Genomic DNA, 22588 nt, shown 5'->3' on the forward strand with positions numbered 1-22588 from the left:
AAAGACATCTGTCTTACATTACTTCCAAGACCACTTACTTGGGAAGGAATATATTCTCAATTTAAATACAGTACAGACATACTGCACCTCATTTATCAATCTTGAGTAGCATTCATTTGTCTGGAAAACATTCATAATAGCACTTTTTACCAAAGTTTTAGTAGTTGAATGAAGTAAACAAAGAACATCTAAGATGTAGTGATGAGTATCAGTAATGAAGTACCTTATCACCGACTGGTCCAGGGAAACCCACTATACCACTCAAGCCTTTAGGTCCTCGAGGTCCGGGGTGTCCGGGGGGACCAGGTCTGCCAGGTTGTCCTGGGAGCCCTTTCTCATATCCAGGGGAACCATCCTGTCCATTCTTCCCTGGTTTACCTGGTGACCCACTTGGACCCTTGGAACCTGAGAAGAAAGAACAGTGCATTGTTTATCCATGTATTATCAGAGAATCAATAATACAGTCTCACCATCTACCACCTGCTAAAATACATTCTCACCGTCTACCACCTGCTAAAATACAGTCCCACCGTCTACCACCTGCTAAAATACAGTCCCACCGTCTACCACCTGCTAAAATACAGTCTCACCGTCTACCACCTGCTAAAATACAGTCTCACCGTCTACCACCTGCTAAAATACAGTCCCACCGTCTACCACCTGCTAAAATACAGTCCCACCATCTAGCACCTGCTAAAATACAGTCCCACCGTCTACCACCTGCTAAAATACAGTCCCACCGTCTACCACCTGCTAAAATACAGTCCCACCGTCTACCACCTGCTAAAATACAGTCTCACCGTCTACCACCTGCTAAAATACGGTCCCACCGTCTACCACCTGCTAAAATACAGTCCCACCGTCTACCACCTGCTAAAATACAGTCCCACCGTCTACCACCTGCATCCTCTTATTTTAGTTTGAAGTATTTTTACATCTATTACCAAAGCAGCCCTTATCTGTTTTAACACATTTTTGATGTGTTGCATAAAGTCATGGTGCCAACCCTGCTCTCAGAACAAAGGGTTCCAAAAAGGTTCTTTGGCTGTCCCAACTCTTTTATTTTCCATATAGAACCCTCTGTGTAAGAAAGGGTTTCACATGGAACCAAAATGAGTTCTACAGAAGGGTTTTCCTATGGGGACAGCCAGAGAACCCTTTCGGGTTCTAGATAACACCTTTTTTTCTAAGAGTGTGCGGAGGGGGTATTGTTGTGTTTCTCTCACCTCTGGGTCCAGTGAAGCCGTCCTCTCCTGGTGGTCCTTCAGAGCCCTTCTGTCCTTTAATGGTTATGACTCCTACTGGTCCAGGACTTCCGGGAGGACCTCTATGACCTGGGGACATTCTACACTGTCAACATATAACATACTGAACAATATAATATACTATACTATGTGTACATATAAGTACAACATATACAATACTGTGACTGCAACGATAACGTGTGATATGGCGTTCTATGCAGAAACAGTCTACGATGAGGGACAGCACACTGAAAACGTAATGTTGTGTAAAGTGAAATCATGCACATAGTCATGAAGAGCGATAGGATTCTGTAAACAATAGATAAACACAATACTGTGTATCTATTTTATTCTATGGATGCTGCAAAGTGCATACACTATAATGTACAGTATATTCACTTTGTACCTTTGGCTCCTTTGTACCCCTGGTCTCCATCCTGACCGTCACGTCCTGTAAAACCCCTCTCCCCTTGCCTCCCGCGGGATCCTGGGTTTCCAGGCCGACCCGGTGTACCAGGAACAGCCGATCCATTTCTACCAGGATATCCCCTGGGCCCTGGGAAAGATGGCATCATTGGGAATAGTTGTCATAGGATAATAATAATAAAGATAGTCCATTGGCTGGGTCATGTTCATTAGGGCACCACATGAAAATGTTTTAAAACATTTTGCAATGGAAAAACAACAATTTGTGTTTCTTATTGGTGCCTAATGAACACGGTCCTGGTATATTTTGTACTCAAAATGGGTTACCAGGGTTGTGGACGTCTATTTTGCAGGCTGTCTATTTTGAGGCAGGCGATACCCAAAACATGGCATCCATATGTATATATCCTTATCCCAATTCAAATGAAATCGTTGTGCGAACAGAGAATCACGTTCTAATCGGCCTGTGTGTAGCTGGTGTGGAGGAGTCAGGAGCAGGACAGCAGATATGAGTAAGGAACGTAATTTACTCAAGGAATCAATAAATACAACACAATAAACTAGCCCACAATAACGGACCATATACATACAAACAATCACTCAGAAAAACCATGGGGGAACAGAGGGTTAAATAATGAACAAGTAATTGGGGAAGTGAAACCAGGTATGTAGAAAACAAAGACAAAACAAATGGAAAATGAAAAGTGGATCGGCGATGGCTAGAAGGCCGGTGACGTCGACCGCCGAACGCCACCCGAACAAGGAGAGGGTCCGACTTCGGCGGAAGTCGTGACACACGTAAATGTCATAACACTACAGTGCCTTCGGAAAGTATTCAGACCCCTTGACTTTTTCCACATTTTGTTTACGTTACAGCCTTATTCTAAAATTGATTAAATAAATACAAAGCCTGAGCAATCTATACACAATACCCCATAATGACATCACAATACCCCAGAATGACATCACACTACCCCATAATGAAAAAGCGAAAAAAGGTTGTTCGAAATTTGGGCAAATGTATTAAAATTAAAAAACAAATACCTTATTTACATAAGAATTCAGACCCTTTGCTATGAGACTCGAAGTTGAGCTCAGGTGCATCCTGTTTCCATTGATCATCTTTGAGATGTTTGTACTACTTCATTGGAGTCCACCTGCGGTAAATTCAATTGATGTGACATGATTTGGAAAGGCACACATGTGTATATAAGGTTCCACAGTTGAATGTGCATGTCAGAGCAAAAACCAAGCCATGAGGTCGAAGGAATTGTCCATAGGGCTCCGAGACAGGATTGTGTCGAGGCACAGATCTGGGGAAGGGTACGAAAAACATTCTGCCGCATTGAAGGACCCCAAGAACCAGTGGTGTAAAGTACCTAAGTAAACATACTTTAAAGTATTATTTAAGTATTTTGGGGGGGGTATCTGTACTTTACTATTTATATTTTTGACAACTTTTACTTCAGTACATTCTTAAAGAAAATAATGTACTTTTTACTCCATACATTTTCCCTGACACCCAAAAGTACTTGTTACATTTTGAATGCTTAGCAGGATAGGAAAATGGTCCAATTCACACACATCAAGAGAACATCGCCGGTCATCCCTACTGCCTCTGATCTAGTTGACTCACTAAACAGAGAACAACCTGGTCATCCCTACTTCCTTTGATCTGGTAGACTCACTAAACAAACATGCTTCATTTGTAAATGATGTCTGAGTGTTGGAGTGTGCACCTGGCTATCTGTAAATTTGGTTTGGTTTGCTTAATATAATGAAAGTGAAATTATTTATACTTAAACTTTTGATACTTAAGTACATTTTAGCAATTACATTTATTTTTGATACTTAAGTATATTTAAAACCAAATACTTTTAGACTTTTACTCAAGTAGTATTTTAATTGGTGACTTTCACTTTTACTTGAGTCATTTAAGGTATCTTTTATTTTACTCAAGTATGAAAATAGGGTACTTTTTCCACCACTGCCAAGAACACATGGGCCATCATTCTTAAATGGAAGAAGTTTGGAACCACCAAGACCCTTCCTAGAGCTGGCCGTCCGGTCAAACTGAGTAATCGGGGGAGAAGGGCCTTGGTCAGGGAGGTGACCAAGAACCCGATGGTCACTCTGACAGAGCTCTGGAGTTCCTCTGTGGACATGGGAGAACCTTCCAGAAGGACAACCATCTCTGCAGCACTCCACCAATCAGGCCTTTATGGTAGAGTGGCCAGACGGAAGCCACTCTTCAGTAAAAGGCATATGATAGCCCGCTTGGAGTTTGCCAAAAGGCACCTAAAGACTCTCAGACCATGAGAAACATTATCTGGTCTGATGAAACCAAGATTGAACTCTTTGGCCTGAATGCCAAGCGTCACATCTTGAGGATATCCCTACAGCGAAGCATGGTGGTGGCAGCATCATGCTTTGGGGATGTGTTTCAGCTGCAGTGACTGGGAGACTAGTCAGGATCGAGGGAAAGATGGGGCGAAGGTTCATCTTCCAATACGACAACGACCCTAAGGACACAGCCAGGACAACGCAGGAATGGCTTCGGGACAAGTCTCTGAATGTCCTTGAGTGGCCCAGCCAGAGCCCGACCTGAAAATAGCTGTGCAGCAATGCTCTTCATCCAACCTAACAGAGCTTGAGATGATCTGCAGAGAAGAATGGGAGAAATACAGATGTAGCATCATACCTAAGAAGAATCAAGGCTGTAATCACTGCCAAAGGTACTTCAACAAAGTACTGAGTAAAGGGTCTGAATACTACAGTCGTGGTCAAAAGTTGAGAATGACACAAATATTAATTTTCACAAAGTCTGCTGCCTCAGTTTGTATGATGGCAATTTGCATATACTCCAGAATGTTATGAAGAGTGATCAGATGAATTGCAATTAATAGCAAAGTCCCTCTTTGCCATGCAAATGAACTGAATCCCCAAAAAGCATTTCCACTGCATTTCAGCCCTGCCACAAAAGGACCAGCTGACATCATGTCAGTGATTCTCTTGTTAACACAGGTGTGAGTGTTGACGAGGACAAGGCTGGAGATCACTCTGTCATGCTGATTGAGTTCGAATTACAGACTGGAAGCTTCAAAAGGAGGGTGGTGCTTGGAATCATTGTTCTTCCTCTGTCAATCATGGTTACCTGCAAGGAAACACGTGCCGTCATCATTGCTTTGCACAAAAAGGGCTTCACAGGCAAGGATATTGCTGCCAGTAAGATTGCACCTAAATCAACCATTTATCAGATCATCAAGAACTTCAAGGAGAGTGGTTCAATTGTTGTGAAGAAGGCTTCAGGGTGCCCAAGAAAGTCCAGCAAGCGCCAGGACCGTCTCCTAATGTTGATTCAGCTGCAGGATCAGGGCACCACCAGTACAGAGCTTGCTCAGGAATGGCAGCAGGCAGGTGTGAGTGCATTTGCACACACAGTGAGGTGAAGACTTTTGGAGGATGGCCTGGTGTCAAGAAGGTCAGCAAAGAAGCCACTTCTCTCCAGGAAAAACATCAGGGACAGACTGATATTCAGCAAAAGGTACAGGGATTGGACTGCTGAGGACTGGGGTAAAGTCATTTTCTCTGATGAATCCCCTTTCTGATTGGTTGGAGCATCCGGAAAAAATCTTGTCTGGAGAAGACAAGGTGAGCGCTACCATCAGTCCTGTGTCATGCCAACAGTAAAGCATCATGAGACCATTCATGTGTGGGGTTGCTTCTCAGCCAAGGGAGTGGGCTCACTCACAATTTTGCCTAAAAACACAGCCATGAATAAAGAATGGTACTAACACATCCTCCGAGATCAACTTCTCCCAACCACCCAGGAACAGTTTGGTGACGAACAATGCCTTTTCCAGCATGATGGAGCACCTTGCCATAAGGAAAAAGTGATAACTATGTGGCTCGGGGAACAAAACATCGATATTTTGGGTCCATGGCCAGGAAACTCCCCAGACCTTAATCCCATTGAGAACTTGTGGTCAGTCCTCAAGAGGCGGGTGGACAAACAAATACCCACAAATTCTGACAAACTCCAAGCATTGATTATGCAAGAATAGGCTGCCATCAGTCAGGATGTGGCCCAGAAGTTAATTGACAGCATGCCAGGGTGGATTGCAGAGGTCTTGAAAAGGAAGGGTCAACACTGCAAATATTGACTCTTTGCATCAACTTCATGTAATTGTCAATAAAAGCCTTTGACACTTATGAAACGGTTGTAATTATATGTCAGTATTTCATAGTAACATCTGACAATATCTAAAGACACTGAAGCAGCAAACTTTGTGAAAATGTATTTTTGCATCATTCTCAAAACTTTTGGCCACGACTGTACAGTTGAAGTCGGAAGTTTACATACACATTAGTCAAATACATTTTAACTATTCACAATTCCTGACATTTAATCCTAGTAAAAATTCCCTGACTTAGGTCAGTTAGGATCACCACTTTATTTTAAGAATGTGAAATGACAGAATAACAGTAGAGAGAATTATTTATTTCAGCTTTAATTTCTTTCATCACATTCCCAGTGGTTCAGAAGTTTACATACTAATTTAGTGTATTTGGTAGCAATGCCTTTAAATTGTTCAACTTGGGTCAAATGTTTCGGGTAGCCTTCCACAAGCTTCCCACAATATGTTAGGTGAATTTTGGCCCATTCCTCCTGACAGAGCTGGTGTAACTGAGTCAGGTTTGTAGGCCTCCTTGCTCCCACACGTTTTTTCAGTTCTGCCCACAAATGTTCTATAGGATGAGGTCAGGGCTTTGTGATGGCCACTCCAAAACCTTGACTTTGTGGTCCTTAAACCATAACTTTGGAAGTATGCTTGGGGTCATTGTCCATTTGGAAGACCCATTTGCGACCAAGCTTTAACTTCCTGACTGATGTCTTGAGATGTTGCTTCAATATATCCACATAATTTTCCAACCTCATGATGCCATCTATTTTGTGAAGTGCACCAGTTCCTCCTGCAGCAAAGCACCCCCACAACATGATGCTGCCATCCCCGTGCTTCACGGTTGGGATGGTGTTCTTTGGCTTGCAAGCCTCCCCGTTTCCTTCAAACATAACGATGGTCAGTATGGCCAAAGAGTTCTATTTTTGTTTCATCAGACCAGAGGACATTTCTCCAAAAATAATGATCTTTGTCCCCATGTGCAGTTGCAAACCATAGTCTGGCTTTTTTATGGCGGTTTTGGAGCAGTGGCTTCTTTCTTGCTGAGCGGCCTTTCAGGTTATGTCGATATAAGACTTGTTTTACTGTGGATATAGATACTTTTGTACCTGTTTCCTCCAGCATCTTCACAAGGTCCTGTGCTGTTGTTCTGGGATTGATTTGCACTTTTCGCACCAAAGTACATCTCTCTAGCGACAGAACACATCTCCTTCCTGAGCGGTATGACAGCTGCGTGGTCCCATGGTGTTTATACTTGCGTACTATTGTTTGTACAGATGAACGTGGTACCTTCAGGCGTTTGGAAATTGCTTCCAAGGATCAACCAGACTTGTGGAGGTCTACAATTTTTTTCTGAGGTCTTGGCTGATTTCTTTTGATTTTCCCATGATGTCAAGCAAAGAGGCACTGAGTTTGAAGGTAGGCCTTGAAATACATCCACAGGTACACCTCCAATTGACTCAAATGATGTCAATTAGCCCATCAGAAGCTTCTAAAGCCATGACATCCTTTTCTGGAATTTTCCAAGCTGTTTAAAGGCACAGTCAACTTAGTGTATGTAAACTTCTGACCCACTGGAATTGTGATACGGTGAATTATAAGTGAAATAATCTGTCTGTAAACAATTGTTGGAAAAATTACTTGTGTCATGCAAAAAGTAGATGTCCTAACTGACTTGCCAAAACTATAGTTTGTTAACAACAAATTTGTGGAATGGTTGAAAAACAAGTTTTAATGACTCCAACCTAAGTGTATGTAAACTTCCGACTTCAACTATATGTAAATGTAATATTTAAGTTTTATTTTATTTTATAAATTAGCAACAACAAAAAAACCCATCTGTTTTGCTTTGTAATTATGGGGTATTGTGTGTAGATTGATGAGGAAAAAAACGATTTAATCAATTTTAGAATAAGGCTGTAGCGTATCAAAATGTGGAAAAAGCCAGTGGGTCTGAATACTTTCCGAAGGCACTGTATTTTAGTCAACCGGGTGGATTTGCTTGTGTGTGTGCTGAGACAAGCTGGAAACAAAAATAGCTTCTGTTTATTAAATATGTAATACAATAGTAAAAGTAACCAGAATATTATTCGACATTGCCTGTTGCTGTGGTATGTTCAGATGATAATAATAACAATCATCATCAAAATTATAATTAATAGTGATAAAAATTGTAATAATAATATTGATAATAATATTTGATAATAATATTGATATTAATAATATTGATAATAATAATAATAATAATAATAATAATTGATAATAATATTGATTTTAATAATATTGGGATCTGGCTCACCTTTGGTCCCTGTTACACCAGGGAAGCCCGGGTCACCTGGTGACCCACTGAAACCCTTGGCACCAACGGGGCCCGGGGGACCTGGAAGCCCGGGGATCCCTGCTGGTCCCTTCACTCCACGTCCAGCAGGACCCATCGCACCCTTACGTCCTTTATCACCACGGAAACCTAACAAGACACATCACTAAATGACTGAAAGTAGTACATGTCTTTTTAACTAAGTGTGAGGTGGAGGACTGTTCAGAGCATATTATACAGTGGGAAACTCTGCGCAGTGAGTATTTTATATTTATGTACAGTGTGTGTACACAGATATACAGTGAGGGAAAAAACGTATTTGATCCCCTGCTAATTTTGTACGTTTGCCCACTGACAAAGAAATGATCAGTCTATAATTTTAATGGTAGGTTTATTTGAACAGTGAGAGACAGAATAACAACAAAAAAATCCAGAAAAACACATGTCAAAAATGTTATAAATTGATTTGCATTTTAATGAGGGAAATAAGTATTTGACCCCCTCTCAATCAGAAAGATTTCTGGCTCCCAGGTGTCTTTTATACAGGTAACGAGCTGAGATTAGGAGCACACTCTTAAAGGGAGTGCTCCTAATCTCAGTTTGTTACCTGTATAAAAGACACCTGTCCACAGAAGCAATCAATCAATCAGATTCCAAACTCTCCACCATGGCCAAGACCAAAGAGCTCTCCAAGGTTGTCAGGGATGAGATTGTAGACCTACACAAGGCTGGAATGGGCTACAAGACCATCGCCAAGCAGCTTGGTGAGAAGGTGACAACAGTTGGTGCGATTATTCGCAAATGGAAGAAATACAAAAGTACTGTCAATCTCCCTTGGCCTGGGGTTCCATGCAAGATCTCACCTCGTGGGGTTGCAATGATCATGAGAACGGTGAGGAATCAGCCCTGAACTACACGGGAGGATCTTGTCAATGATCTCAAGGCAGCTGGGACCATAGTGACCAAGAAAACAATTGGTAACACACTACACCGTGAAGGACTGAAATCCTGCAGCGCCCGCAAGGTCCCCCTGCTCAAGAAAGCACATATACATGCCTGTCTGAAGTTTGCCAATGAACATCTGAATGATTCAGAGGACAACTGGTGAAAGTGTTGTGGTCAGATGAGAACAAAATGGAGATCTTTGGCATCAACTCAACTCGCCGTGTTTGGAGGAGGAGGAATGCTGCCTATGACCCCAAGAACACCATCTCCACCATCAAACATGGAGGTGGAAACATTATGCTTTGGTGGTGTTTTTCTGCTAAAGGGACAGGACAACTTCACCGCATCAAAGGGACGATGGACGGGGCCATGTACCGTCAAATCTTGGGTGAGAACCTCCTTCCCTCAGCCAGGGTATTGAAAATGGGTCGTGGATGGGTATTCCAGCATGACAATGACCCAAAACACACGGCCAAGGCAACAAAGGAGTGGCTCAAGAAGAAGCACATTAAGGTCCTGGAGTGGCTTAGCCAGTCTCCAGACCTTAATCCCATAGAAAATCTGTGGAGGGAGCTGAAGGTTCGAGTTGCTAAACGTCAGCCTCGAAACCTTAATGACTTGGAGAAGATCTGCAAAGAGGAGAGGGACAAAATCCCTCCTGAGATGTGTGCAAACCTGGTGGCCAACTACAAGAAACGTCTGACCTCTGTGATTGCCAACAAGGGTTTTGCCACCAAGTACTAAGTCATGTTTTGCAGAGGGGTCAAATACTTAGTTCCCTCATTAAAATGCAAATCATTTTATAACATTTTTGACATGCGTTTTTCTGGATTTTTTTGTTGTTATTCTGTCTCTCACTGTTCAAATAAACCTACCATTAAAATTATGAATGATCATTTCTTTGTCAGTGGGAAAATGTACAAAATCAGCAGGGGATCAAATACTTTTTTCCCTCATTGTAGTGCTTATGAATACCTTATCGATGCCATATTAATCTTTTATAATTTATAGTTCCTTTAAAGTGTGACTGTTAAAATGACCATGGAAAGATGACATGCTCTGGGGATAGATTCCAAATATGGGCCCTGGTTTTAGCAGTGTGTCAACAGATCAAACATGAAAAGAACTGTACCATGTGGTGGCTATTTCAGATCCTCACCCGATGGGCCCCTGACTCCTGGTGGTCCTGAGGCTCCCGGTGGGCCAACAGCTCCTTTCTCTCTACATTCTATTGGCCCTGGGGGACCGCTCGGTCCTGGGTCCCCAGTGTCTCCTTTTGACCCCTTGTAACCCACACCTCCGCACGGGCCTAGTCCCCCTGTTATGAAATCACCATATGGTTAGAGATGCAATGAGGCCCATCTTAGAGTCACCAAGAACAATGAAAGATTGTAAAGCATTCAAAATACAGTACCAGTCAAAAGTTTGGACGCACCTACTCCTTCCGTAGTCTAGCTTTAAGGGTTTTATTTTCTACATTGTAGAATAATAGTGAAGACATCAAAACTATGAAATAACACATATGGAATCATGTAGTAACCAAAAAAAGTGCTAAACAAAAAATATATTTGATATTTGAGATTCTTCAAAGTAGCCACCCTTTGCCTTGATGACAGCTTTGCACTCTTGACATTCTCTCAACTAGCTTCACGAGGTAGTCACCTGGAATGCATTTCAATTAACTGGTGTGCCTTGTTAAAAGTTAATTTGTGGAATGTCTTTCCTTCTTAATGCATTTGAGCCAATCAGTTGTGTTGTGACAAGTTAGGGGTGGTATACAGAAGATAGCCATATTTGGTAAAAGACCAAGTCCATATTATGGCAAGAACAGCTCAAATAAGCAATAGGAAACGACAGTCCATCATTACTTTAAGACATGAAGGTCAGTCAATCCGGAACATTTCAAGAACTTTGAACGTTTCTTCAAGTGCAGTTGCAAAAACCATCAAGCGCTATGATGAAACTGTCTCACATGAGAACCGCCACAGGAAAGGAAGACCCAGAGTTACCTCTGCTGCAGAGGATAAGTTCATTAGAGTTACCAGCCTCAGAAATAGCAGCCCAAATAAATGCTTCACAGAGTTCAAGTAACAGACACATCTCAACATCAACTGTTCAGAGGAGACTACATGAATCAGGCCTTCATGGTAAAATTGCTGCTAAGAAACTACTACTAAAGGACATCAATAAGAAGAAGAGACTTTCTTGGGCCAGGAAACACAACCAATGGACATTGGTTGTGGAGGTCCTGGCCAAGCTGTCCCTCATACCATCATGGTCACCTAATCATCCCCAGCTTACAATTGGCTCATTCATCCCCATCCTCTCCTCTATAACTATTCCCCAGGTCGTTGCTGTAAATGAGAACGTGTTCTCAGTCAACTTACCTGGTAAAATAATGGTAAGAAAAAAAATAAAAGACAGGTGGAAATCTGTCCTTTGGTTAGATGAGCCCAAATTTCAAATTTTTGGTTCCAACTGACGTGTCTTTATGAGACGCAGAGTAGGTGAACAGATGATCTCCGCATGTGTGGTTCCCACTGTGAAGCATGGAGGAGGAGGTGTGATGGTGTTAGGGTGCTTTTCTGGTGACACTGTCAGTGATTTATTTAGAATTCAAGGCATCACAGCATTCTGCATCAATACGCCATCCCATCTGGTTTGCATTTAGTGGGACTATCATTTGTTTTTCAACAGGACAATGACCCAAAACACACCTCCAGCCTGTGTAAGGGCTATTTGACCAAGAAGGAGAGTTATGAAGTGCTGCATCAGATGACCTGGCCTCCACAATTACCCGACCTCAACACCCAATTGAGATGGTTTGGGATGAGTTGGACCGCAGAGCGAAGGAAAAGCAGCCAACAAGTACTCAACATATGTGGGAACTCCTTTAAGACTTGTGGAAAAGCATTCCAGGTGAAGCTGGTTGAGAGAATGCCAAGAGCGTGCAAACCTGTCATCAAGGCAAAGGGTGGCTACTTTGAAGAATCTCAAATATAAAATATATTTTGATTTGTTTAATACTTTTTTGCTTACTACATGATTCCATATGTGTTATTTCATAGTGTTGATGTCTTCACTATTATTCTACAATGTAGAAAATAGTAAAAATAAAGAAAAACCCTGGAATGATGAGTAGGTGTGTCCAAACTTTTGACTGGTACTGTACATATACAGTAACAATGTCTGGTGGGCCAATGCAATGTTCTTCCAATGCCTACTGCTCTATAATGGTCTCTCTTTCACTGTGTTGACTACTAGATGTTATGACAGTGACATATTGTGTGTGTGTGTGTATTAACAGTGAGTTAGATGCACCTGGAGGCCCAGGGATGCCTGGCAAACCAGGATCTCCCTTGGGTCCCAGTAACCCAGGTAGTCCAGGTGGACCAATGGGACCAGGTCCGGTGTTGAAGGTGTCTCCTGGAGGTCCCGGCCAGCCTGGAGAGCCTGGTGGTCCAGGGAGTCCTGGTGGTCCGTCCAGGTTGATTCCAGGTTGACCAGGGTCACCATCATCTCCAACACATCCTTGTTGTCCTGTTTGGGAAGAGGGATCCAGACATGAACCATCTAACTACTCACAATAACGACTCACACTAACTACAAACACTAACTACAAACACTAACTCCCCAACCAGTCCCTTCAGTTATTCAGTTATAACCCGTCTTAATTTTAAGATGATATCTATTTACTGTGTAAATATTACAGGCCTGAGGAATGACCACGGTTAAGTTTTGTGTCTCTTTTCTGTATCGGCTGGAGTAGCACCGCTGAGGTAGGAGTTTTACTGTAGTAGCACTGCTGAGGTAGGAGTTTTACTGGATTAGCACTGCTGAGGTAGGAGTTTTACTGGAGTATCACTGCTGAGGTAGGAGTTTTACAGGAGTAGCACTGCTGAGGAAGGAGTTTTACTGGAGTAGTACTGCTGAGGTAGGAGTTTTACTGGAGTAGCACTGCTGAGGTAGGAGTTTTACTGGAGTAGCACTGCTGAGGTAGGAGTTTTACTGGAGTAGCACTGCTGAGGTAGGAGTTTTACTGGAGTAGCACTGCTGAGGAAGGAGTTTTACTGGAGTAGCACTGCTGAGGTAGGAGTTTTACTGGAGTAGCACTGCTGAGGTGGAGTAGCACTGCCGGGAGGAGTTTTACTGGAGTAGCACTGCTGAGGTAGGAGTTTTACTGGAGTAGCACTGCTGAGGTAGGAGTTTTACTGGAGTAGCACTGCTGAGGAAGGAGTTTTACTGGAGTAGTACTGCTGAGGTAGGAGTTTTACTGGAGTAGCACTGCTGAGGTAGGAGTTTTACTGGAGTAGCACTGCTGAGGTAGGAGTTTTACTGGAGTAGCACTGCTGAGGTAGGAGTTTTACTGGAGTAGCACTGCTGAGGAAGGAGTTTTACTGGAGTAGCACCGCTGAGGTAGGAGTTTTACTGGAGTAGCACTGCTGAGGAAGGAGTTTTACTGGAGTAGCACTGCTGAGGAAGGAGTTTTACTGGAGTAGCACTGCTGAGGAAGGAGTTTTACTGGTTTAGCACTGCTGAGGTAGGAGTTTTACTGGAGTAGCACTGCTGAGGTAGGAGTTTTACTGGAGTAGCACTGCTGAGGAAGGAGTTTTACTGGAGTAGCACTGCTGAGGAAGGAGTTTTACTGGAGTAGCACTGCTGAGGAAGGAGTTTTACTGGAGTAGCACTGCTGAGGTAGGAGTAGCACTGCCGAGGAAGGAGTTTTACTGGAGTAGCACTGCTGAGGTAGGAGTTTTACTGGAGTAGCACTGCTGAGGTAGGAGTTTTACTGGAGTAGCACTGCTGAGGTAGGAGTTTTACTGGAGTAGCACTGCTGAGGAAGGGTTTTACTGGAGTAGCACTGCTGAGGTAGGAGTTTTACTGGAGTAGCACTGCTGAGGTAGGAGTTTTACTGGAGTAGCACTGCTGAGGTAGGAGTTTTACTGGAGTAGCACTGCTGAGGTAGGAGTAGCACTGCTGAGGTAGGAGTAGCACTGCTGAGGTAGGAGTAGCACTGCTGAGGTAGGAGTAGCACTGCTCTCTACTGGATGTATAGCGGAATCTAGCCAGGTCCAATCCATTTCATAAAGATAGAATGCAACGCTGGTTTGATTTTACTTGAGCCTTATCACTTGTCTGCCTAACAAATTAACCCACTGACCAACAAACACACCCAACCACCCATCCAACTAAACTCTGTCTATTAACCACATAAAAGCTCATTTACAAAATAAACCCAGAATGCAATGTCATTCATTTGGAATGGATAACATCGCTGGGCCAATTGTGTGCCGCCCCATGGGTCTCCTGGTCACGGCGGCAGAGCCTGGATTCGAACCAGAATCTCTAGTGGCACAGCTAGCACTGAGATGCAGTGCCTTAGACCACTGCACCACTCAGGAGGCCCCATGTACAAATGATTAACACCTTTGTGATAATCCCTTACAAACAGTCATTACCTGGTGGTCCAGTTCCTCCATCTGTCCCGTCATCTCCTCTCATGCCTTGAGGTCCAAGGGAACCTGTGGGACCTGGGAAACCAAGTGGTCCTGGTGGCCCAGGATTCCCTGGGGAGGGTCCATCAGAACAGGTTGATCAGTCAGTGGCAATCAATATATCCCCTATCAATCAATCTATCCCCTGTCAATCAATCTATCAACACTGTCAATCAATCTATCCCCTGTCAATCAATTTATCACCACAGTCAATCAATATATCCCCTGTCAATCAATCTATCACCACTGGAAATCAATCTATCACCTATTACTCATATTTCAGACTCCCAAAGCATGCTAAGAAAGTCTAAAAACACACACACAATCTTTAACAGTGTCCGTATGTACAGTTGAAGTTGGAAGTTTATATACACCTTAGCCAAATACATTTAAACTCAGTTTTTCACAATTCCTGACATTTAATCCTAGTAAAAATTCCCTGTTAGGATCAGTTTGGATCACCAGTTTATTTTAAGAATGTGAAATGTCAGAATAGTAGAGAGAATTATTTATTTCAGCTTTCATTTCTTTCATCACATTCCCAGTGGGTCAGAAGTGTACATACACTCAATTAGTATTTGGTAGCATTGCCTTTAATTGTTTAACTTGGGTCAAACGTTTCAGGTAGCCTTCCACAAGCTTCCCACAATAATTGGGTGAATTTTGGCCCATTCCTCCTGACAGAGCTGATGTTACTGAGTCAGGTTTGTAGGCCTCCTTGCTCGCACACGCTTTGTCAGTTCTGCCCACAAATGTTCTATAGGATGAGGTCAGGGCTTTGTGATGGCCACTCCAATACCTTGACTTCTTTGTCCTTAAGCTATTTTGCCACAAATTTGGAAGTATGCTTGGGGTCATTGTCCATTTTGAAGACCCATTTGCAACCAAGCTTTAACTTCCTGACTGATGTCTTGAGATGTTGCTTCAATATATTCACATAATTTTCCTGCCTTATGATGCCATCTATTTTGTGAAGTGCACCAGTCCCACCTGCAGCTAAGCACCCCCACAACATGATGCTGCCACCCCCATGCTTCACGGTTGGGATGGTGTTCTTCGGCTTGCAAGCATCCCCCTTTTTCCTCCAAACATAACGATGGTCATTATGGCCAAGTAGCTCTATTTTTGTTTCATCAGACCAGAGGACATTTCTCCAAAAAGTACGATCTTTGTCCCCATGTGCAGTTGCAAACCATAGTCTGGCTTTTTGTGCCGGTTTTGGAGCAGTGGCTTCTTCCTTGCTGAGTGGCCTTTCAGGTTATGTCGATATAGGACTTGTTTTACTGTGGATATAGATACTTTTGTACCGGTTTCCTCCAGCATTTTCACAAGGTCCTTTGCTGTTGTTCTGGGATTGATTTGCACTTTTCACACCATAGTACGTTAATCTCTAGGAGACAGAACGAGTCTCCTTCCTGAGCGGTATGACGGCTGTGTGGTGCCATGGTGTTTATACTTGCGTACTATTGTTTGTACAGATGAATATGGTACCTTCAGGCGTTTGGAAATTGCTCCCAAGGATGAACCAGACTTGTGGAGGTCTACAATTTTTTTTCTGAGGTCTTGGCTGATTTCTTTTGATTTTCCCATGATGTCAAGCAAAGAGGCACTGAGTTTGAAGGTAGGCCTTGAAATACATCCACAGGTACACCTCCAATTGACTCAAATGATGTCAATTAGCATATCAGAAGCTTCTAAATCCATCATTTTCTGGAATTTTCCAAGCTGTTTAAAGGCACAGTGAACTTAGTGTATGTAAACTTCTGACCCACTGGAATTGTGATACAGTGAACTAAAAGTGAAATGATCTGTCTGTAAACAATTTTAGAATAAGGCTGTAGCGTATCAAAATGTGGAAAAAGCCTGGGTCTGAATACTTTCCGGGTTTTAATGACTCCAACCTAAGTGTACGTAAACTTCCGACTTCAACTGTAGTTGCTCACCTGGGGGCCCAAGTAGACCCTTTAAGCCAGGTAGGCCAGGGTTGTAAGGGCCACAGGGCAGAACCTCGCCTGGTGATACAAAGAAAAAGGTTTCCCTTCAGTAAAACAGATTTGAGCTGAACTTGATTTGGCATGATTAATTAGATAGATTCCATTTTGTTCAGTAAATATTAAATGACAATGTTAACCTAAGACCATTACCACTGAGGTGATTTTCATTCAGGCGTTTCACTCTCTATCGGTCCTACCTCGAGGTCCAGGTTGTCCAGTTTGTCCAGGGAGACCTGGGAGGCCCGCGTCCCCTGGGGGCCCTTGGTGGCCATGACGGCCTGGAGCACCAGGGCCTGGGGGGCCCGGTCTGCCTGGGGGGCCTTCAGGACCACGGGGCCCTGGGTAGCCTTTGTCACCTACCGAGCCCCCGTAACCGTCACCCTGACGGATGGCAAGGCATGACATGAAGAGGGCGAAGTTGCCCCTACAGGCTGATCTAAGGTCAGTTTTGTGTTTCCCCACTAATGATTCAGGTTGGGACTTGGGGAGGGCAAGCTCATCCTAGATCTATACTTAGTGTAAGCCCGGAGCTGAAATCGTACACTGACAACACAGACAGACTGCAGATGCACTAAACCGCTGGGAACACACTGGTTGAATCAACGTTGTTTCCACGTCATTTCAATGAAATTACATTGAACCAACGCGGAATAGACGTTCAATTGACGTCTGTGCCCAGTGGGAATTGACTGTTACCCCAATATTATAGTGTAGAAATGTAGGAAATTATCGTAAAGTCCCCCCACATTTCAAATCAAAATGACCCTGGGAGGAATAATGTTCCTCTGACAGACTAACCCACCGGGGGTCCGGGGTCTCCCACAGGGCCAGGGAAGCCATCGGATCCTGGCCGACCGGTGGCCCCAAATGGTCCGTTGGGGCCATTGAAGCCAGGGTCACCCTTCGCACCTGTCAATTAAAATGTCCAAAACAACAAGTTATGTCTATGTATTACACCAAAATGCTAAAGGCAATGTTATGAAGAGGGTTGAGGGGTCATTTAAAGTGCATTTTACATTTCTTGTAATTTGACAAACGTCATTTCAAACCAGCGTGGGTTAAAATATACAGCACTGACATGTGTTTTCCTCTGTGGCTCAGTTGGAAAAGGTACGGGTTCAATTCCCAAAGGGATCACATACACATACTAAATAACTCACTGTCCTGTCAGTGGTATATATTGTGTGGTGCTTTGTAGAGACTCGTAACGACTCGATCAGATCGACAGCGTCATTGCTGCTTAATAAATTCTGCAGTCAGACTTCCATCATTATCTAATCCAACATGTTTACTGGTTATGTGTGTGTAAGTAAGGTTCAACATTCACCTTCTGGCAACCTCACCTTCTGCCAACCTTTCTGTAAAGTCTACACATACAGTTTGATGCATACTTGGATAAATCCAAGGTATGCACCAACCAGAACGCACTGCAACTGCCTCTACAATGCAATGATGAAAGGTAAACGCAGCATTCCATTGGAAATGAATGTACTTCTGGTGTACCAAAACGCAATGACGCTGATGGTCTGATCGAGGCGTAAGAGATTCTCTTACGTTGCCCATTCTAATCTGGATCACATCTTCCACTCACCTTTATAGTTGATCACATAGGACTCTCCCTTTTGTCCCTTCACTCCATTGTAACCAGGCCTGCCTGGGTTTCCCTACAGGGGGAAGCATGTCCAGACAACATCACTGTAACCTGCCTGGGTTGCCCTACAGTCCAGACAACATCACTGTAACCTGCCTGGGTTGCCCTACAGTCCAGACAACATCACTGTAACCTGCCTGGGTTGCCCTACAGTCCAGACCACATCACTGTAACCTGCCTGGGTTGCCCTACAGTCCAGACAACATCACTGTAACCTGCCTGGGTTGCCCTACAGTCCAGACCACATCACTGTAACCTGCCTGGGTTGCCCTACAGTCCAGACAACATCACTGTAACCTGCCTGGGTTGCCCTACAGTCCAGACAACATCACTGTAACCTGCCTGGGTTGCCCTACAGTCCAGACAACATCACTGTAACCTGCCTGGGTTGCCCTACAGTCCAGACAACATCACTGTAACCTGCCTGGGTTGCCCTACAGTCCAGACAACATCACTGTAACCTGCCTGGGTTGCCCTACAGTCCAGACAACATCACTGTAACCTGCCTGGGTTGCCCTACAGTCCAGACAACATCACTGTAACCTGCCTGGGTTGCCCTACAGTCCAGACAACATCACTGTAACCTGCCTGGGTTGCCCTACAGTCCAGACAACATCACTGTAACCTGCCTGGGTTGCCCTACAGTCCAGACAACATCACTGTAACCTGCCTGGGTTGCCCTACAGTCCAGACAGCATCACTGTAACCTGCCTGGGTTGCCCTACAATCCAGACAACATCTCATACATACAACTTAAAAGTGAAATATGTTAATTTTATCTTCACAAATATCAAACGATTCCATTCACCAAGAACCACACGCTCAGTTTACAAACAAGTGCAGGGGGAGATTTTGACTGGAATTGAAAGTTACAGATTACACCTTTAAAGATCATGAATATTCAACTCAACCGTACAATGCAAAACCACCACAGCATGTGCATGAGACGTCTGGGTTACACCTTGTGCATGAGACGTCTGGGTTACACCTTGTGCATGAGACGTCTGGGTTACACTTTGTGCATGAGACGTCTGGGTTACACCTTGTGCATGAGACGTCTGGGTTACACTTTGTGCATGAGACGTCTGGGTTACACCTTGTGCATGAGACGTCTGGGTTACACTTTGTGCATGAGACGTCTGGGTTACACTTTGTGCATGAGACGTCTGGGTTACACTTTGTGCATGAGACGTCTGGGTTACACTTTGTGCATGAGACGTCTGGGTTACACTTTGTGCATGAGACGTCTGGGTTACACTTTGTGCATGAGACGTCTGGGTTACACTTTGGCTTGATTATGTGTCTTTTATCGTGTTGTGTATAAGTCATCTGTCTAGGGATGTTTAATCTTGTTTTGTACACTAGCGGCACTCATTTGGGTCACAGGCATATAGGTAGCACAGGTGACCTGGAAGGGTTAGCACGGGTGACCTGGAAGGGTTAGCACGGGTGACCAGGAAGGGTTAGCACGGGTGACCAGGAAGGGTTAGCACGGGTGACCAGGAAGGGTTAGCACGGGTGACCAGGAAGGGTTAGCACGGGTGACCAGGAAGGGTTAGCACGGGTGACCTGGAAGGGTTAGCACGGGTGACCTGGAAGGGTTAGCACGGGTGACCTGGAAGGGTTAGCACGGGTGACCTGGAAGGGTTAGCACGGGTGACCAGGAAGGGTTAGCACGGGTGACCTGGAAGGGTTAGCACGGGTGACCTGGAAGGGTTAGCACAGGTGACCAGGAAGGGTTAGCACAGGTGATCAGGAAGGGTTAGCACAGGTGACCAGGAAGGGGTAGCACAGGTGATCAGGAAGGGTTAGCACAGGTGATCAGGAAGGGTTAGCACAGGTGACCAGGAAGGGGTAGCACAGGTGATCAGGAAGGGTTAGCACAGGTGATAGAGCATAGAGTTCATACCATCCCACAGGAATCATAGATTTCTCCTCTGCATATTGGAATATTCTGTATTGGAACTATGTATTGTTTCATATGCAACAAATAGGAACATCACCCAAAGATATATCTACGTTTGGAAAGCCGATTCTGTGGACACGACATTAACTACTCTCAACCTGTTACAGTGGTGTCTCATAGGGATTCGCCATTACACTTCGCAATACGTTTTATAAAAGGGTTTATCATTAGTTTCTATGTTCTACAATATGGGTTAGCCTTACGTGGGATCCTTGTGAGCCAGGGTCCCCGTTATATCCATGGTCACCTTTCTCTCCGCTGTGCCCTGGCAGCCCGTCATACCCTAGGGGTCCGCGGGGGCCCGGAGGACCTGGGATCCCTCTGTGACCATTCTCGTACGTACACTCACACTCACCGTTGTAGCCTGAAGGACAGACGCAGACATGGTTAGTGTAATCACACGTAGACAGACATGGTTAGTGTAATCACACGTAGACAGACATGGTTAGTGTAATCACACGTAGACAGACATGGTTAGTGTAATCACACGTAGACAGACATGGTTAGTGTAATCACACGTAGACAGACATGGTTAGTGTAATCACACGTGAGACAGACATGGTTAGTGTAATCACACGTAGACAGACATGGTTAGTGTAATCACACGTAGACAGACATGGTTAGTGTAATCACACGTAGACAGACATGGTTAGTGTAATCACACGTAGACAGACATGGTTAGTGTAATCACACGTAGACAGACATGGTTAGTGTAATCACACGTAGACAGACATGGTTAGTGTAATCACATGTAGACGTTCGTAGACAGACATGGTTAGTGTAATCACATGTAGACAGACATGGTTAGTGTAATCACATGTAGACAGACATGGTTAGTGTAATCACATGTAGACGTTCGTAGACAGACATGCACGGACGCACACACACACATACATATAAACACACACATACAAACACACACAAACACTCGGAAGAAACACAGTGCACACAACCAACAGGTCCCAAGTGGCACAGCGGTCTAAGGTACTGCATCTCAGTGCTAGAGGCATCACTACAGACCCTGGTTCGATTCCAGGCTGTATCACAACCGGCCGTGATTGGGAGTCTCATAGGGTGGCTCACAATTGGCCCAGTGTCGCCGGGTTAGGGTTTGGCCGGGAGTAGGCCGTCATTTTAAAATAAGAATTTGTTCTTAACTGACTTGCCTAGTTAAATAAAAGTTAAATAAATAAAAATAAATAAATAATGGTCACTCACCTTTTTCTCCTTTGTATCCCGTTACTCCTGGATATCCGGTATCGCCATCGTCTCCTCGTATACCCGGCTCACCAGGAACACAATAAATGCCTACAGGACATGATTGGCAACCCCCCCCCCCCCAAATTATTTTTTATATATAATTAAAAAACATAACTCCACTGATCATCAGTTCCAGTTATATTAGTGACTTTAGAAAATGGACTAACAACCTGAAACTTTGCATTATGTCAGTCCAACATCTAGTCTGCGTCCCAAACAGCACTCTATTCCATACAGCATTACTATGTACCCTCTGGGCCCTCTGGATAAAAACAGTGCACTACACGAGAAATAGGATGCTTTTTGGGACGCTGACCTAAGCAGTATTTGAAATATGTTGACAGTTTAATTAAGCAATAAGGTCCGACAGTGTGTGGTATATGGCCAATACACCACGGCTAAGGGCTGTTCTTAGGCACGACGCAACGGACCAAAAGGCTCCGTAACAGCTTCTACCACCAAGCCATAAGACTGCTGAACAATTGATAAAATGGCCACCGGACTACTCCATTGACCCCCCCCCTTTGTTTTGTACACTGCTGCTACTAACTGTTTATTATCTATGCATAGTCACTTCACCTCTACCTACATGAACAAATGACCTCTAACCTGTACCCCCGCACACTGACGCGGTACCGGTACCCTGTGTGTATAGCCTCGTTATTGTTATTGTGCTACTTTTTACTTTAGTTTATTAGCTAAATATTTTCTTAACTCTTCTTAAACTGCACTGTTGGTTAAGGGCTTGTAATTAAGCATTTCACGGTAAGGTCTACACTTGTTGTATTCGACGCATGTGATAAATAAAGTTTGATTTGATTTGAGTCCCTGGATAGAGCCCTTAGCCGTGATATATTGGCAAATATACCACAAACCCCTGAGGTGCCTTATTGCTATTATAAACTGGTAACCAACGTAATTAGAGCAGTACAAATAAATGTTTTGTCATACCCATGGTATTCGGTCTGATATATCACGGCTGTCCGCCAATCAGCATTCAGGGATCAAACCAGACAGTTTATCACAATCAATATACAATGACACCAAGCTTACCTCCATATCCTAACAGAATTCCAGTAATTACACACCGTCGAAACACAGCGATGATG

At 43.9% G+C, this 22588-nt stretch overlaps 1 protein-coding gene across 1 annotated transcript in view; it reads right to left on the bottom strand.

Moving 5' to 3' along the window:
- LOC106598235 (collagen alpha-4(IV) chain) overlaps nucleotides 1-22588 on the bottom strand; it is a 75628-nt gene that overhangs the window by 14648 nt on the left and 38392 nt on the right. Inside the window, exons 21-34 of the mRNA XM_014189290.2 lie at nucleotides 22533-22541; nucleotides 21438-21527; nucleotides 20423-20583; nucleotides 18194-18266; nucleotides 17405-17511; nucleotides 16800-16983; nucleotides 16552-16620; nucleotides 14573-14680; nucleotides 12435-12653; nucleotides 10273-10431; nucleotides 8151-8318; nucleotides 1651-1800; nucleotides 1227-1334; nucleotides 224-405 (exon numbers count right to left, since the gene is read on the bottom strand). Of these exons, the coding sequence (XP_014044765.2) occupies nucleotides 224-405; nucleotides 1227-1334; nucleotides 1651-1800; nucleotides 8151-8318; nucleotides 10273-10431; nucleotides 12435-12653; nucleotides 14573-14680; nucleotides 16552-16620; nucleotides 16800-16983; nucleotides 17405-17511; nucleotides 18194-18266; nucleotides 20423-20583; nucleotides 21438-21527; nucleotides 22533-22541 (1787 nt within the window). The remainder of the gene's footprint in view (nucleotides 1-223; nucleotides 406-1226; nucleotides 1335-1650; nucleotides 1801-8150; nucleotides 8319-10272; nucleotides 10432-12434; nucleotides 12654-14572; nucleotides 14681-16551; nucleotides 16621-16799; nucleotides 16984-17404; nucleotides 17512-18193; nucleotides 18267-20422; nucleotides 20584-21437; nucleotides 21528-22532; nucleotides 22542-22588) is intronic.

The sequence above is a fragment of the Salmo salar genome, chromosome ssa03, assembly GCF_905237065.1.
Source record: "Salmo salar chromosome ssa03, Ssal_v3.1, whole genome shotgun sequence".
NCBI classification, from domain to species: Eukaryota; Metazoa; Chordata; class Actinopteri; order Salmoniformes; family Salmonidae; genus Salmo; species Salmo salar.